The following is a 15,793-nucleotide window of genomic DNA, read 5'->3' as shown; positions in this document are numbered from 1 at the left end:
TCAAAATTTTACGTTTTTAACCAATTTCGACCAGAGTAGACGCATGGACCCATTTGTAAATGGCTTCATCACTTACATATAATATGACAATATGGGTCTAAGTTGAATGGTTAAAACAATTCTAAATGTATCGAGAGGTTGTGGGTTCAAATCCGCCTCTATAACTAAAAACTAATAATTGAGACTCTAAGAGTCGATTATCATTTTTAATAAAAAAAAACTTATATATATATTATATATACTATTATAATACCGACCTTTTATTCTTCAAGTGAGATCGTCATCTCTCCATTTCCTCAATTATCTCTCTATATCTCTCATTTTATTTATTCCATCAGATCTAACTTCTAAACTCAGCCAACTTCTGTACTATTTTATTTTCATCAAACACTTTAAATTCTTGATGAACATGCATGAAATCATCACTCAATTAAGAAACTGAACAAAACAAACCTATCTTTTTTCTCCTCCTCTTTTTGCTTCCATGAATTCTCCAAATAAAGAAGAGAATCACAGCCCCAGCAACCGGAAAACATCATCATCAGCAACAAAACCACAGCAAGAACAGTCTCTAAAGTGCCCGAGATGCGACTCACCGAACACGAAATTCTGTTACTACAATAACTACAGCCTAACTCAGCCGAGACATTTTTGCAAGACATGTAGACGTTACTGGACTAAAGGAGGAGCTTTACGCAACGTTCCGATAGGCGGCGGTTGTCGGAAAAACAAGAAGATGAAGTCTTGTTCAAGACTTTCAGGAGCTGACTCAAAAGACTCCAGCGGCTCTTCAGAGATCGGTGGGTTCAAATTCTTTCATGGTATATCTCCTGCCATGGATTTTAATCTCGGTGGTTTATCATCATTTCCCAGACTAAACCCTTCTCCGGCGGGACTTTACAATCAATTCTCTTCGTTTCCGGACATTTCTGCAACTTCTGGAGCTGCTACTAACCCTTGTTTTAATCTTGATCCATCGGGAAGCTCCCCGGTTGGTTCTTTGATGGGATTTAGTTATAACCCCAGTGGATTCACCGGTGCAATTCAAGATCATATGGGAAATAATAGCGGCTGCGGTGGCGGAGGAGGTGGCGGTGGTGGTGGTTCAATGAATGTTCATACTAATCTTGCATCTTCTATTGAATCTTTAAGCTCTATAAATCAAGATTTGCACTGGAAATTACAGCAGCAACGATTAGCTATGCTGTTCGGAGATTCTGATCATAAAGATCACAGTGTTTCTTCTGATCAAAATCCAACACAGATTAAACCACAGCCTATTTTGTTTCAAAATCTTGAAATTTCTAAACAAGAAGTAAGCGGTGGTGTTGGTAATAATAATAATTCAAGAAAAGATGGCGACCCGGCAACTGAATGGTTCTTCGGAAACGCTTACGGATCACAAGTCAATCCAACTCCGACGAACAGTAACAGCAATGGGAATGATAATACAGCCGGAGGTAGCAACTGGAATGGAGTTCGAGCGTGGGGTGATTTGCATCAATACAACGGTTTGCCCTAAAATCAAGAACATTATCATTTTATAAAGAACTGAGAATATTATCTGAAACCTAAATTTAGGTATTTGGTTGTCCTTCATATTATTTACTTAGAGTAATCTGGGGCAAGATGATGAACTTGTGAAAGATTAACAAAGAAAAAAAAAGTATTTTTTTGTTTTTGTATTTTTTAAATTTAGTGAGTTCGATGTTGAACAATTTAATTAGTTCTTATTATCGATATAATCTTACTCATGGTTCGACTAGCTATAGCAAAAGCACTTCAATCATTCTAATATTTTCCGTTTCGGAAATATGTTAGATATTTAACGTTTCAGATATAAAACTTCGATTTTAACATAAAAAACCTCAAAATAATACTATTTTACGGTGTTCAAGTGTTCCGTTTTTCTGTATCCGTATTTGTGCTATGTTACGATAAAGATGCAGAAAAAAGAAAATGATAGTAATTATGGATATACATAGGGCTGTCTGTTACATAAAAATATGAAAACAGAAAGAATATGAAATGTATTTGGATGAACTATAAGATTAAATTGTGTCTTAATCGTGTCAATCTCTTTGGGATCTGTGATGAAGTTTTTGGACTGTTAGACTTAATGTGCCATATTCTTGATTTGTTTTATGTTCAGTCACTCTTCAGAACTCTCACTGTCTCAGTTTTATGTTTGTCTTTAACTGAGTTTCACCATCCTCAGCTACTCATCTCTTGTTTTAGGTCTGCAATCTTAAAGCTAGGCCTAGTCAGTTTGCTTTGTTTAGTGTCTTTTTTTTTCTTTCATTTTTTCTTTTAAGTCTTGTAATAATGAGTTGCAGTGTGATTGGATTTGGTGGTGTCTGAAAAAGTGGTGGTTTGAATGAGAAGGACTTTACTGTCAACATTTGAGTTAAATGGGTAGTATGATCTAAAAGAGCTTAGGGTTCATTCTTTTGAATACAAAAAATTATTTTGTTTAGCTTTTTAGGGTATTGGGTAGTGAGCCCTAATTGCTTATACTATATACTCAGTGATTCTGGTTATGCCTGTTTAAGAGACAGAAAAATAAGCTTTTTTTTTCTTTCTTTGCCTTTTCTTTGCTATCTCTTTATTCTCTTCCTCTTGCTTTCACTGCCATATGTGTCAAAGATTCAAGAAATGGAAAAGATCGACTCCATCATCTTGAAAAGAAAAAAGATTATAGAATTATAAAAAATTATAAGACCTTTATCGAATTATAATTATTCTATAAAAAGGTATCGTCTTGCTTCTCATATGTTTATCTATATTTTGTCCACATTTATTATTTAGTAACCGTTTTATAATAATAATAATAGTTCGGTAACCGTTTTACAATTTTTTATAATTCAATAATTGTCTTACAAAAAAAAAATCGAAAACTGTTTCGTAGCTTTTGTAATTCATTAATCATCTTGTAAAATAGTTATAGTTCGATAAGTGTAAAAATATTTAACACAAAGATTAACAATTTTGTGCCCTAATTAAAAATGTTTTTTTATTACATTAATAAAAGGAGGATCCAATCTCCGACTAGGGTTGTATGCAGAAAAAATAAAATCAAACTGAATGATTGAATCAATAAATCCAATTTGATTCAGTTTAACAATATAAGAAATTGAATTTTAGTTTATTTCGGTTTGGTTGTGAACATAAATTAATTTCTTTTACTTTAGTTTTTAGTACAAACTGAATTAATTGAATTAACCGACTCGGTTCTTTTATGAAATTAAAAGAATTAGTTTAATTTTGATACAAACTAAACCAGATAAAAAAATAAACTGACTATTTCGATGCGGTCTAGTTGAAATAAATTACACTATGATCTTATAAATTTAGTCTGATTTGATTTAGTTCAAACTGAAGGCACACTCTTATATGCAACTCTAATAATGAAAATAATAGCACATATTTGATTTACCTTTGAATCGTGGATCAATTATTGCAATCTCTTAAGTAGTATAACTAGATGAATGATAATATTTTTTTTTAGATTTGAGCCACCATCTACATTCTCTCTAGCTATATACCTAGACCTTTGTAGCTTAACATTCTATATGTTAATACAAAAGCAATATTTTACATACCAACTTTCCAAAATTGGAGAATAATAATAATATATAAAAGTTAAAAATCCACATCTTTTATCATCTTGTTGATGCTTTTTGCTATAACCTAATTTCTCTCTTTCAAGAACATAATGTTAGAATAATACAAACATATAACAAGTTCACTCAAGTTAAATAAATAACCATTTATAAACTAGGCAATCATTTGCATGTATTTATATTATTGTTATGTATTCACAATTGATTTGGTCAGAAATTTTATTTTCAATTTTTTTTAATATTCACATGTTGCATGAGAAAGAAACTGAAGAGAAGATGAAGATTGCGTGATTAACGTGAAGGACAAATCCACTAGGATAACACTTTTGTTTGCAAGTGTTTGTACGTTGTGTTAACTGTCTTTGTATTACAACTTATAATCTGCAAGAACCTCATGATATATATATTTTACATAAAACATATTTATCTACCCCTAATTATTACTCGTTTATCAAATACATAATAATTTTTAAAAAGAATTATCGGTTTGATCTGTTATCTTTTAAAATATTGTCAGATATATTAATATAAACTTTAATTAGCTGATATGGCATATTAATGTTGTATACGTCAACTAGTATAAATTTTGTACATGTGAACGTGTAGTATTATATTATGTCAGTTCTAAATAATTTGTATGATGAATCAAACTGGTTTTGGTAAATGAGTCAAATGTAATTGTGAATAGATATAAAGATTTTGTATATGTTTTTAATATAATTTCATTTAGATGGGTAAAATAAAAAATTAGAATGAATAAAAGTATATTTTGTTATAAAATTAATTTATAAGAGTAAATAATTATTCAGCATATGAATACATTTTATATAGATTTTTGCTCATATGGTGCATTCTTCTCAATTCATGAACAACCATTTCTGGCCCCACCTTACAACTACTTATTTATATGCACACAAAGAGTAATATTATGCTTGTGACTTGACAACAATCTCTAATTCTATGCATGTAAAGTCTGGCAATTCAACGGTTTAAATTAATAAGATAAATGCAAGTTATAATAAGTTCTCTAATTTTTCAACCAGTTTTCTTTCTTTTTGAAATAGTATGACATAATATCCAATAGCAGATACTAGAAAAATGATAATTTACCGACGGAAAAATTCTGATTTGGGACGGATTTTAATTTTTTTAGCGACAGAAAGCTGATATAGAGACGGATTTCAGCCTTTTAGCGATGGAAATATCCGTTGCTCAAGTGTTGTTGGCATAACTATATATTTTTTCCCGTTCTAACTAAATTTTATTTAATAAAATAATTCATTGCTGATTGTTTGACAGTTTCGAGGTCAGCTTTTCTCTAACACTGATTTCACTATAAATTTTACTTTCTCTTTTTAAAAATTTCTAATGACGGTCAAAGACAGAGCCTATTATACTCGATGTGGTACCATTCATGAACAGAACTAAAAGACACGATATATATCTGCTCCTTATAATTATTCACTAATTATTTTCAGCTATCCTTTTATCTCTTTTCATATTAATTATTTTTCTAATCGTCTTATCATATTCAATATCTATAGCAATTAATTTTTTTTATTTTCTAGTAATTATAAACTTAATTTTTTATACACAATTAAAACTATAATTTATATTATAATTTCAAAATTGTACAACATGCTAACAAAATAGTGTTTTTTTTGTTTCATTTTGGATTTGAAGGGAACCCATTTTGATAAAGTGATAGAATGATTTAGTTATTGGGCAGAAGTAGCCCATATTGTGGCATACATCACCATCTTCATCACAATCAAAAACCTTATATTATAATTACAAATATAATAAATATCAGATGGACATTGGTGGTAACTTCACTCAATGGAAATTTGAACAAAAAATTGCCATTTATGAGAGAGAAACTTTCTCTCTCTAGATACATATCAGAAACCAGTAGTGAAGCTTAAGTGGCAAATAAGTAATCAGACATGTCATCATCATGCAAAAATATTCCAACATCTTGTATTATTTATTGTGTTTTAGTAATGACGTGTTATAATAACGCCTTTTCATAGAAACCCTAAAACGAGAAAAATGCAACTTTTTTTATTTAATTTTTCATGATCATCACCATCTTCTAAATTTTTTGTTTTTTTGGAATCAGAAAAAAGACAATGTATAACAAGAATAGTAACACCATCTCCTCACACCTTCCCACCAACCCTTCTCATCATTTCTTTTTTTGGCTTCTTCTGCGGCAGTTTTATTTAGGCTGAATACATAGTTTGACCCCTGAACTTATACCCTTTTACCCATCTAACCTCCAAACTTAACATCTCACCTATCGAACCCCTGAACTTATCAAATAACCCGATTTGACCCCCGAACTTGATAAATACGTAAACATTTAACCCCTCCGTACACAATTTCTTCTAGAACGTTTCAAGTGACAGGTGGACACGAAGGGTTCAATAATTACATATTTATCAAGTTCAGGGGTTAAATCGGATTATTTAACAACTTCAGAGGTTCGATAGGTGAGACGTTAAATTTAGGGGTTAGATGGGTAAAAGGGTACAAGTTCAGGGGTCAAACTATGTATTAAGCCGTTTTATTTAATATCTATGTTTTTTTTTCTTAGAATATGAGATATATTAGTACTTTTTTTTTATAATTAAAAAAAGAACACATATGAAAAAAATTGAACCTACAAATTAATAATTTGTTACCAATATTTATAACATATAACTCATTGGTATATTTATCCCTTTTCGACACATATATTTTGTACTAGAGAATACAATTTTCATTTTCTTATAATTTATAGAAAAATTTATATTAATAATAAAATTCTTAAATAAGTTATAAGTAATTAAAAATTAATTATGAATTTGAAAAAGTTATGTTGAAATAAAGCTTACAAATATTTGTTCACGTACCGACTATCTATAGCCCAAATAATTACGTTTATGAGACGACATTCTGCTTAAATTGTCGGATCAAATTTTCGCACAAATGTCAAAACGATGCCTTCCCAAACAATTTAAAAATATTATTTGGTTTATATAATTGAAATTAATTAAAAAAGGAGTCCTTTGGATGGAATAATTAGTATCAACCTTTTGTGAACTTTTAAAGTTTGATTTTGAGTTTGGCATTATGATGACAAATTTAATATTTAGAATTTTGTAACTTTTACAATTTAATTAAAAATTCATGATGGTAAATTTAGAATTTTGTAACTTTTAAAACATTTAATCAAAATTTTATGATGATAAATATAGAATTTAGAATTTTTGTATCTTTAATTAAAATTGTAGTTTAAGTTAAAGATCAATTATAAAAATTGAGTGTTTTTGCTTTATATATTAATTTTAAAAGATTAAAATATAAACATATAGTACACAATAAAATAATAAAAAAAGATCTAAGAGTGTTAAAAAGTTTTTTTTTTAAATTATCCAGATATTTTAAAAGTTGTAAATCTATTTCAATTTTAACCAACTCGCGGAAAGTCTATCCAATTTAAAAAAATTGAATTGAATATGTTTTTTGAAAAGATATTAGCAAGAATAACTACAGATTGAAATGTCACATAGTTAGAGTAAATTAATTTTAAAAAATACTAAATCAATTTAAAAAAAATTGGTTAGATTTTCAACAAATTGACAAAATGATGATAGATTTAGAACTCTTGAATAGGAAAAATATTTGTGGAAATTCAGTTCACCATTTAAGATTGTAAACCATCTATTAAATGTATGACACGTAATGTTATTGAATATCATATCCAAATAATAAAGTGCATTTAATTTTAATTAAAATATTAATTAATATGATATTTATTGATTGGATATAACATTCAATAATGCCACGTGCCATGCATAAAATTGCACGTACACAATATCGTGATTAAATAATAAAAGATAAAGAGTACACAAAATTGCATGTACACTATATCAAACAACTTTAATTATTACATGTAATGGAGAATAAATTAAAAATACTAACTTGCTATTCCTAGTTATTCTTAGCTTATCAATTATAACCAATTACTTTGAATAATCCTTATTATCATGGCTTATAAAATAATAGAAAATAATTGGAAATTTATAATCAATGCATTATCGAATCCTTTATCCACATAAACCACATATTATAAATATAGTGTTTTGATTCATGTTTTGCAATTGTGTTCTTATTACCTCTTCCAATCGATTTGTTTTAATTCCTTACTCACAAACTAATCTAGCATTGAATGATTAGTGGCGAATTCATCACAAGCATTAAATTCAATAATAAAAATCGCATTAATAAAGAAAATAGATAATTAAATTTTAGAATTAATCAATATCTAAATTTAGCTAGATACAGTAAAATTAAGCAAGCAAACAAACATGAATTGCATAATTAAAAAAAATGGAGGAAAAAAAAACAAATTTAATTTGACTTGTGCTTCAATGAAATTTTGATAAAATTATACTTGAATAATTTTACAAGTTAAAATAAATAACAAATAAATTAAAGGTTTGATTACTCAAAACTCCTCCACCTTTAGCCCCTTTTACAAATATACCTTGATTTATGAATTTCTCTAATTTTATCCTAATTTGTCCTTTTATGTTTCAATTGTACCCCAAAGCATTAAATTGACCTCTTTTTACTTATAAAAAAGTTTAAAATAATCTTTTATTTTTTATATTATTAATAATATTAGGGTCTAATTGAAATATAGGCTAAAAATAGAGGATTATTTTAAATTTTGTTTTCAAGTGACAAGAGGTCAATTTAATGCTTAAAAGTACAATTGAAACATAAAAGGGCAAATTAGAGTAAAATTGGAGAAATTCCAAAAGGGGTTAAAGGCGGGGCATTTTGAGTATTTAGACCGAAATTAAAACTAAACTAATTAATAAAAAATAAAATAACGAAAATATTTAATTTTTTTGGGGTGAATGATGTATTTACATAATGATATAACTGTATGAATAGTCTTGTACTTAGCTCTAATCATAGAGGTCTTTAAATTTGAGTTGTTCATAGTCATGTGAGTGTTTATCTCATGAAATATGATGGTGTCATATCATATTTATAACAAATTTTAAAGAGCATTTACGATAGGCAATTTTTTAATTGTTTTGTTTTTATCATCCATTTTTCCACATAGACTAACGCACAATTAGTTTGTTGCACAAATGATATGACACAACGGTTTGATTGAATTATTTTTCAATCATAGGAATAACTCTGATTTGTTTTGTTTGATATATCAGAATTGACAGGATTTTTGTGTATAGCCTGCTTAGCTTTTGTGTTCCTGTTTGGCTGAGTTGTAGCCTCAGGTGGTTGTTGTGAATAGTTTTGAGCTTAATATATTCACTTGGTTTCTACCAAAAAAAAAAAATTATTTTTCTAGCCATGCTCCTTTTATGATTAGGAATAAGTATTGTATGTGTGTACATAAACACTTCTAATTCAATTTGCAACTTGATCTTTGATCTCAATCTCCCAAATATAGAAGATTCCACTTTTATGTTGTAAAAAAAGTCCGAATAAAAATAGAATTCTCCCTGATGAATTGCGTGCATTCAAGATGAAATTTTTGATCTCCGACCCAAGAAGTGAAATGACTCCAGGAGCCACTTTTATACTTTTTTTTTCTTCCGAATGCTCCAACACTCGACTATAGTGATTTTCCTACAAAACTGACACCCTAATAAGCATTATATCACCAAATTAACGAATAATAACCAAATAAATTTAAGGAAAAATATATATAAAAATTGTGTATTATAGATTTTCAAAAAGTTAAAGAATCTTCTTTTTATTAAAATCGATAAAAGTCATTATGATAATTTTTGGCTTAACGGTAAAAAAACTCAAACCTTTACGACTTGTTGCAATTTAAACCAAATTTTTAAATTTTTGCAATAATAGCCAAATTGCACTTTTTTGTTGCAATAATAGCCAAATTGGTGGCCAAACTTGTTGTTTTCAATTAACATATTAGGCTACTATTATTTTTTGATGTATAATAATAATATACTAAAATTTACAAGAAGTGGCAAAAAAAAAACTCAAACAAATTCACATGAAAAGTGCAATTTGACTATTATTGCAAAAATTCAAAGCTTTGGTTTAAATTGCAACAAGTCGTAAAAATTTGGATTTTTATTAAGTCATAATTTTTTTGGATGAATAAACTAACTTAGTATTATGCATTAGAGAAGACTTGCTGGTTAATTAGAAAGGAAAAAAAAAAAATTAGGCCAACTTTCATGATTGTATAATATGGTGAAGAATTATACTTTCGAGGATAAAATATACATAAGAATCTAAATGAAAAAACCAGACATTATGTATCTAAATACAAAAACAAGACAATAAATCAATCAATTAGTGTTGATTGAGTGGTATTCAAGCAACAGAACAGATTTAACACCAAATCTTTTTCTTAGCATCCCTCTCCCTAAATCCTTGCCCTTGATCTCTAACAACTCTCTTGTGGTTCAACGGTCCATGACCACCCGGTGTGACCGCCTTTGTTGCTCTCGTAACTCCGCCAATTTTTGGAGGGTCCGATTTTCTGATTCTGCAGTTGTCATTGAACATAATGATATTGTTCTCTACTTCACCATTTCTGGGCTGTCTCTTCTTTCTCATCTGATGATCATGCACACTATTTTCATTATTTCCTTTCTGCAATGTCGCCCCCTGACTTAGTGGCCGCTTGTTAATCGAGTTTGAACTCCTCAGGATATGAGATTCCACATCGTTCCACATTTCTTCATCTTTTGTACAAGTTTTTTGTTCATTAGCCGTATCCCTTGCGATACCAGGAGTATCGTGAGCTTGTCTGCACTCTAGTTGCTCTCTCAGCTTGTTCTCCAGGTCTTTAATCTGCTAAAAAGATATACAATATGAACTTTATATTTGTCAATTATGTTGCACGAAATCAAAAATAGTAAAAACGGGACAAAGCGAAACATTATTTCTTGCAAGAATAAGTTATAAATATAAAGTTTTTAGAATTTTAGAAATGTATCCAAAAGCAGAACAAGTTGAAACGTAGGACTCGAGACATGTAAAAATTCTGACAAACTAAACAATTTACCTTCTGATGAAGTAAAAATACTTCAGTGTTATGATCCTGCTCCATCAATTTTCCCTCAAGCTCCTTAATCTAAAGAAAACAGGAAATATAAATGTCAACCATGCAAGCAAATGACCAACTCAAATATCGTCATCAACCAACCTTATGTTGAAGGGTGCAGGAATGAGACTCGGACTGCTGCGCTTGCTCTTTGAGCTTGTTCTCGAGATCCATAACCTTCTGTTCAAAAACAGCAGTATCCGACAGTTGTCGTTCTTTGAGCTTGTTCTCGAGTTCCTTGATCTTCTGTTGCAGACCACTGCAAGAATCTTCCTTTCCTTTCAATCTTTCTGCTAACTGTGAGACTTGCTTCTCTGTCTGGCTATACAAGGAACTTTTGTATTCAAGCTGACCTTCAAGTTCTTTAATCTTCTCTTGCAGATTTTTGTAAACCTGGTCTTTGGATTTTGCCTTGTTCTCCAAGTTTTGTAGGTTCTCTTCCAACTTCCTTAGCGATTCATCTTTCAACTTAGAATCCTGCCTTGCTTTATCAAGCTTCGCATCGAGGAAAAGAAAAATGGGTGCCGTATCAGATCATTAAGCGTAAGAAAAAGGAAGAAAAGTCGTTGAGGAGGTACAAACTATTAATGCAACAATTCTAGATCTCCAAACTCACCATCATTTTCATCTTTTGATGCTCATTCGAATCAATTTGCCTCTTTGCAGGGCCAAACTCAACCCCTCGAACTCGAGTTGCAAAATTCAATGAACTCAAAGTTTCACTCATGTCATATTCTGAAGGACTAATTTGCACAAACATCAAAGTTTTCGAGTCACCCCCTGTAACACGCATGAATAGCTATATCATTAAACTCATAAAGACAAACCGTTTGATAAATGGTGCAGAATGCATAATTAAGATATGTCAAGCTCAAAAACCATTCCAAATTTTTTGATCGAACAACACTACTTACCCAATGAATCTTGAAGTAAATGTGTTAACTTAGAATTCCTGAAACCATAATGGCAGAAAATGTTTTATTAGAACTAGTACAACCAATTTGATGGGAAAACATTAAGAAACCACATCATTAGTACAAACCTGTATGGAATATGAGTACTTTTAGTTGCTAAAGCATATATAACATCCCCAAGAGCAGAGAGAGATCTGTTAATATTTTGAGCTTCCTTTAGTCGTTCCCCCTGCACGTCAGTTTTGGCCAGCCTCTCACTGCCTGCCAGATCTACAAGCCAAAGTCTGCTCTTGGTGCATTCACTATTCATCAAGTTCTTTGCTTTTACCGTTACACATAGCATACTGATTCAAATAAAGGAGATTAATCGGAATGGTCAATCATCAACAAGAAGGAGGGACCTTCTCATAAATAAAGCAGTCACATACTCAGGTTCTAAAAATAAAAACATAGCCAAATACCAGTGTGATCGGCTGCTGTGTTCATTAACATTATTGGATCCAACAGCTCTAGCATTGCTTCCAGCCTGCAGTACATTCCAGGCTTCCTTGAAGTCATCAACTTTAGCTTCAATGATCCCCGGAACATGATGAGACCCTTCAGATGATTGTTTTATATCCAGCCTATGGAAATCCAAAAAAAAATGAAATTAGAGTGAGAACTGTCTTCTCAAGAGACTTTCCCGAGAAAACTCGCCTTTAAAATTCAACCTAAAATGAGTTCATGCTATCAACATTATTTCAGTTCTGAAACAGTACCAAGTACAAAACAACAGGAACTTACTTCTTTGACGTTGGAGACGTAGCCAACAAGTCCCTGATTTGCTCATTATAGACTTCAAGCACACTAACAGATAAGCTGTATGAAAAAGTATCACTCCTTTCTTGAGCGATTTTAAACAATTGCTCAAGGGTTCTATAATTAACTCCCCTGTTCTGATCAGTCCCCTCCATTGTAAATGTCTTTCCTGTCCCCGTTTGACCATACGCAAAAATGCAGACATTGTATCCATCTAGTACAGAGAGAACCAGTGGGGAGGCATCCGCAAACACGTCAACTATCCAGACAAAACAAAACACGTTCAGTTTAAATTTGACATAAGAAATACATACAAAGTGAATCAATCAAATGTTATTACAACATCATTACCTTGATTATCTCTTGGTGTGTACACTCGGTCAAATTTAAATGTCTTTCTGGTCGAGCCACCTGCCAAAATACCAAGATCTCCATCCTTTGCTGCATCAAAGTCAACAACTGTTGTACATCCAGATGATGATTCTGCTTTACTCAATGGGCGGCAGCGACAGAAAACCCGAATATTTCCTGATGATAAGACATAAAGATCAATTTTGAGTCAAAACTTCCTTATATAATGCAGCAAATTGACTAGTTAGATTGCTTAGCAGGAAGGAACTTTGCCTTTAGCCGCTTGAATTTGGTTATAAAGCTCCTTTCTCTTAGCTTGCTCTTCGCTGTACTTTGCCTTAAGATCCTCACACTGGGCAACTGTCAAGTGACTCTATAATAAGTCCACCCGAGTACTACAAACTAGTGCAAAAACAATCAACTATAAGGTTTCCTACTTACCCAATCCCTGAACTCCTGTCACCATTTTACTCAACTCAGGTATGGAATCAGCACATTCATGTGCCTCATGGGAGAGCCTAGAATGCTCTTCTTTCATCATCTATACACAAATCAATTACAGTAAGTATATGATGATAGTCGGCCAAATATTAGAATGCTGTTGTAAGGAATGGTCATACCTTACCTTAACTTTTTCTTGTAAATTCTTAACTGCTGCTGCCCAGTACTCTTTATCACGTTCATAAATGCTCGTAATTTTTCTAAGATTCTCAGCTTGTTGCCCTACAGTTTGATCTGACACAAAAACAGAAATGATAATGCTCGTGAATATTAACTTTTGCTTACGAGGAATATCTCGATATAAATCAAAGAGTTACCTAGAGGAAAGTAAGAAATTATATGCGGAGTTACCTAGACAGCGTGACTGATGACTCTTGTTGTCAAGTTCCATTCTCACCTTCTCCAGTTGTTCATTTGCAGCAGTGAGCGACATCCAGGCCTCATGACATTCATTCGTCTTGCGCTGGCATTCAGCAATGAGTTCTTGTATCTTTTTTTCATATTTGTCAGTAGCTTTTGTTCGCAAGAATTTCTTCTGCCATTCCCAAAATAAAAGGTTAGGTAAGTAACAATTCAACACTTCAAAGCTGAATTGTTTTCAATATGAAATGCATCTAACCTTAACTGAAGAAACTTCAATATCAGCATCACAGTTGTTGCATTTAAGAGAATCCTGCGGCGGACAAGGTACTGTACACATTCACATGTGAAGTGAATTAGAGCTATATTCAATGTAATATGAATCATACTCAATCCTGTAAAGTATGAATTTAGTCAAATTAATTAAAAATCTGTTACCTGACGACTCTGATGCTTTCCTTATGCAAATTCCACTGACAACTGGACTACCAATAATCCCTTCAAATTTTATCAAAACAGTTCCATTCTCCTTCACAGAGACCCTCGAGTCAACTAACTGCAATGGCTTATTGGCGCCAACAACCGAAAAGATGTCGAATTCAGATAAGACCTGCATTTTCCATAACCAAAACAATCTTTAAGAACTAGTTCCATATAACCCTAAGACCTACAAAATCCGAAGCAAGACCAAACTCTGCAATTTAATTGACTTGCCTTTTCTTCTTGAATGAATACATCAAACACCCTAAGTCCTCTAGGCCCATTGGTGTTTATAATCTCTGCAAAATGAAGATCAACAAAGTAGTTTCCAGAGGGAAGATTATCAAACCGATAGGAAAAGATTCCAAACCGAGCAGATTGATAAATGAACGGGTAATCTCCAGCTTCATCTATCTTCTCATTGGTTCTCAAAACATTTCCTCCTTCAAAATTAGAGTCACCCTGAAATTTGATTTCGGAATCTGCTTCAGTTGATGCTTCACTTCCAGCATTTATAAACAGGACAAATTCATCTGGTTCAAGAAATTACTACTGATATTAGAAAACATTAATTCTACACTTCTCACTCTTTTACAAAAGAACTACAATTGGTTCTTTAGAGTTGGGGATATTAGCTATTGACTATCCAGCTTGGAGCTCAGATCAATTAGAATTAAGTACACAGACACTTCATCTGATCAACTTGTCGTCTCTCGGAAATGTGTCAGACAATTAACATTTGGTACAAAAAATTTCATTTTTCACACAGAAAACCTTAAAATAACACCTTTTCACCATGTCCCGTGTCCGTGCTACCTAGGTGAAGACTATGCAACATCACATGAAACATTTGAAAGTATTTGTCTAATAAAGATTTCTAAAGTTCAAAACCTTTTCATAGAATTTCATCTTTAATTCATCATAATCAAGAAAATTTTGATACCCATAATCAGAATTCACCCATTTTCTTCAGAATCAACTAAATTAAGAACTTTTGAATTGGGTTTTGAAAAAAAAACTAACCTGTGCAATTGGGTTTTGAAAACCCAGATGGGATTAGTCTGGAATTGGAGTCACAAAGCATAGAATCAACCAAAGAACCCCAATCTTCACGTAATGCAGAATCTTTGATTTCTTGATCCAATTTCACATCTTTCTCCCACTCAAAAACCCTAGAATTTGGGGAAAGATTTTCTAATTGCATATCCTCCATGAAGATCAACGAAAGGTTTTAAAATTGTTCCACAGAAGAAAATAAACTGGCTTTTTGTTATTTCAGCGAAAGGAAAACGTTTGAAAGAAAGAAATAAGAGAGAGGAAATGTTTGTAATGACCATAAATGAAGATGTTTTCTGTTCAAATTTGAATTCTAAAATGTGACCGTTGGAATTGTTTCTTTACCGTTACCAAAAAAAATGGAGCCATTCTTTTCAAGACTTACCCTAATAAGATAATTTCTCCTTCAATTTCACAAATTAAAAAAAAAGTAAAAGATATGTAATGCTGAATAAAATTCTGTATTAAACAGTAAATGTTTTCACAAGGGCTTAAAAAGTTGAATTTTATTTTTGTTATATTTTAGTCCTTCTATTTATATTAGTAAACTAAATTAAAAAATTTAATTGAAAAATTATAATTCTAGTTTAGTAGTTAAA

General features: G+C 31.3%; 2 protein-coding genes across 3 annotated transcripts; one reads left to right on the top strand and one right to left on the bottom strand.

Moving 5' to 3' along the window:
• Positions 1 to 276: 276 nt before the first annotated feature.
• Positions 277 to 1,754, top strand: LOC126656114 (dof zinc finger protein DOF5.7-like). The gene has a single exon (XM_050350599.2). The coding sequence runs from the start codon at positions 485 to 487 to the stop codon at positions 1,520 to 1,522; it is 1,038 nt and encodes a 345-aa protein (XP_050206556.1). The 5' UTR covers positions 277 to 484; the 3' UTR covers positions 1,523 to 1,754.
• Positions 1,755 to 9,882: 8,128 nt separating this feature from the next.
• Positions 9,883 to 15,515, bottom strand: LOC126656543 (kinesin-like protein KIN-14R). Of its 2 annotated transcripts, none has more exons than XM_050351133.2 (17): positions 15,162 to 15,515; positions 14,373 to 14,671; positions 14,097 to 14,268; positions 13,918 to 13,988; positions 13,650 to 13,833; positions 13,423 to 13,532; positions 13,239 to 13,338; positions 13,071 to 13,157; positions 12,798 to 12,974; positions 12,432 to 12,705; positions 12,110 to 12,271; positions 11,777 to 11,992; positions 11,649 to 11,686; positions 11,351 to 11,514; positions 10,837 to 11,229; positions 10,696 to 10,764; positions 9,883 to 10,484 (listed from the first exon to the last, which is right to left on the bottom strand). In XM_050351133.2, the coding sequence occupies exons 1-17, from the start codon at positions 15,349 to 15,351 to the stop codon at positions 10,017 to 10,019; spliced, it is 3,174 nt and encodes a 1,057-aa protein (XP_050207090.1). In that variant the 5' UTR covers positions 15,352 to 15,515; the 3' UTR covers positions 9,883 to 10,016. The 2 variants fall into 2 exon arrangements, with proteins under 2 accessions (XP_050207090.1, XP_050207091.1); XM_050351134.2 differs by having other exon boundaries at positions 9,884 to 10,481; positions 15,162 to 15,514.
• Positions 15,516 to 15,793: the final 278 nt, after the last annotated feature.

This window comes from Mercurialis annua, linkage group LG7, assembly GCF_937616625.2.
Source record: "Mercurialis annua linkage group LG7, ddMerAnnu1.2, whole genome shotgun sequence".
Lineage (NCBI taxonomy): Eukaryota > Viridiplantae > Streptophyta > Magnoliopsida > Malpighiales > Euphorbiaceae > Mercurialis > Mercurialis annua.
The sequence above is the reverse complement of the archived record's forward strand: the minus strand, read 5'-3'. Positions and strand labels throughout refer to the sequence as shown.

Excerpts from the sequence above, each read along its gene's own strand:
- LOC126656114 (XM_050350599.2), top strand. The coding sequence starts at position 485 with ATGAATTCTCCAAATAAAGAAGAGAATCACAGCCCCAGCAACCGGAAA.
- LOC126656543 (XM_050351133.2), bottom strand. The coding sequence starts at position 15,351 with ATGGAGGATATGCAATTAGAAAATCTTTCCCCAAATTCTAGGGTTTTT. Across the intron at positions 14,269-14,372 it reads TATTCATTCAAGAAGAAAAG|GTCTTATCTGAATTCGACAT; the intron begins GCAAGTCAATTA and ends TGGAAAATGCAG. Across the intron at positions 13,158-13,238 it reads GACAGGAGTTCAGGGATTGG|TTGCCCAGTGTGAGGATCTT; the intron begins GTAAGTAGGAAA and ends GTCACTTGACAG.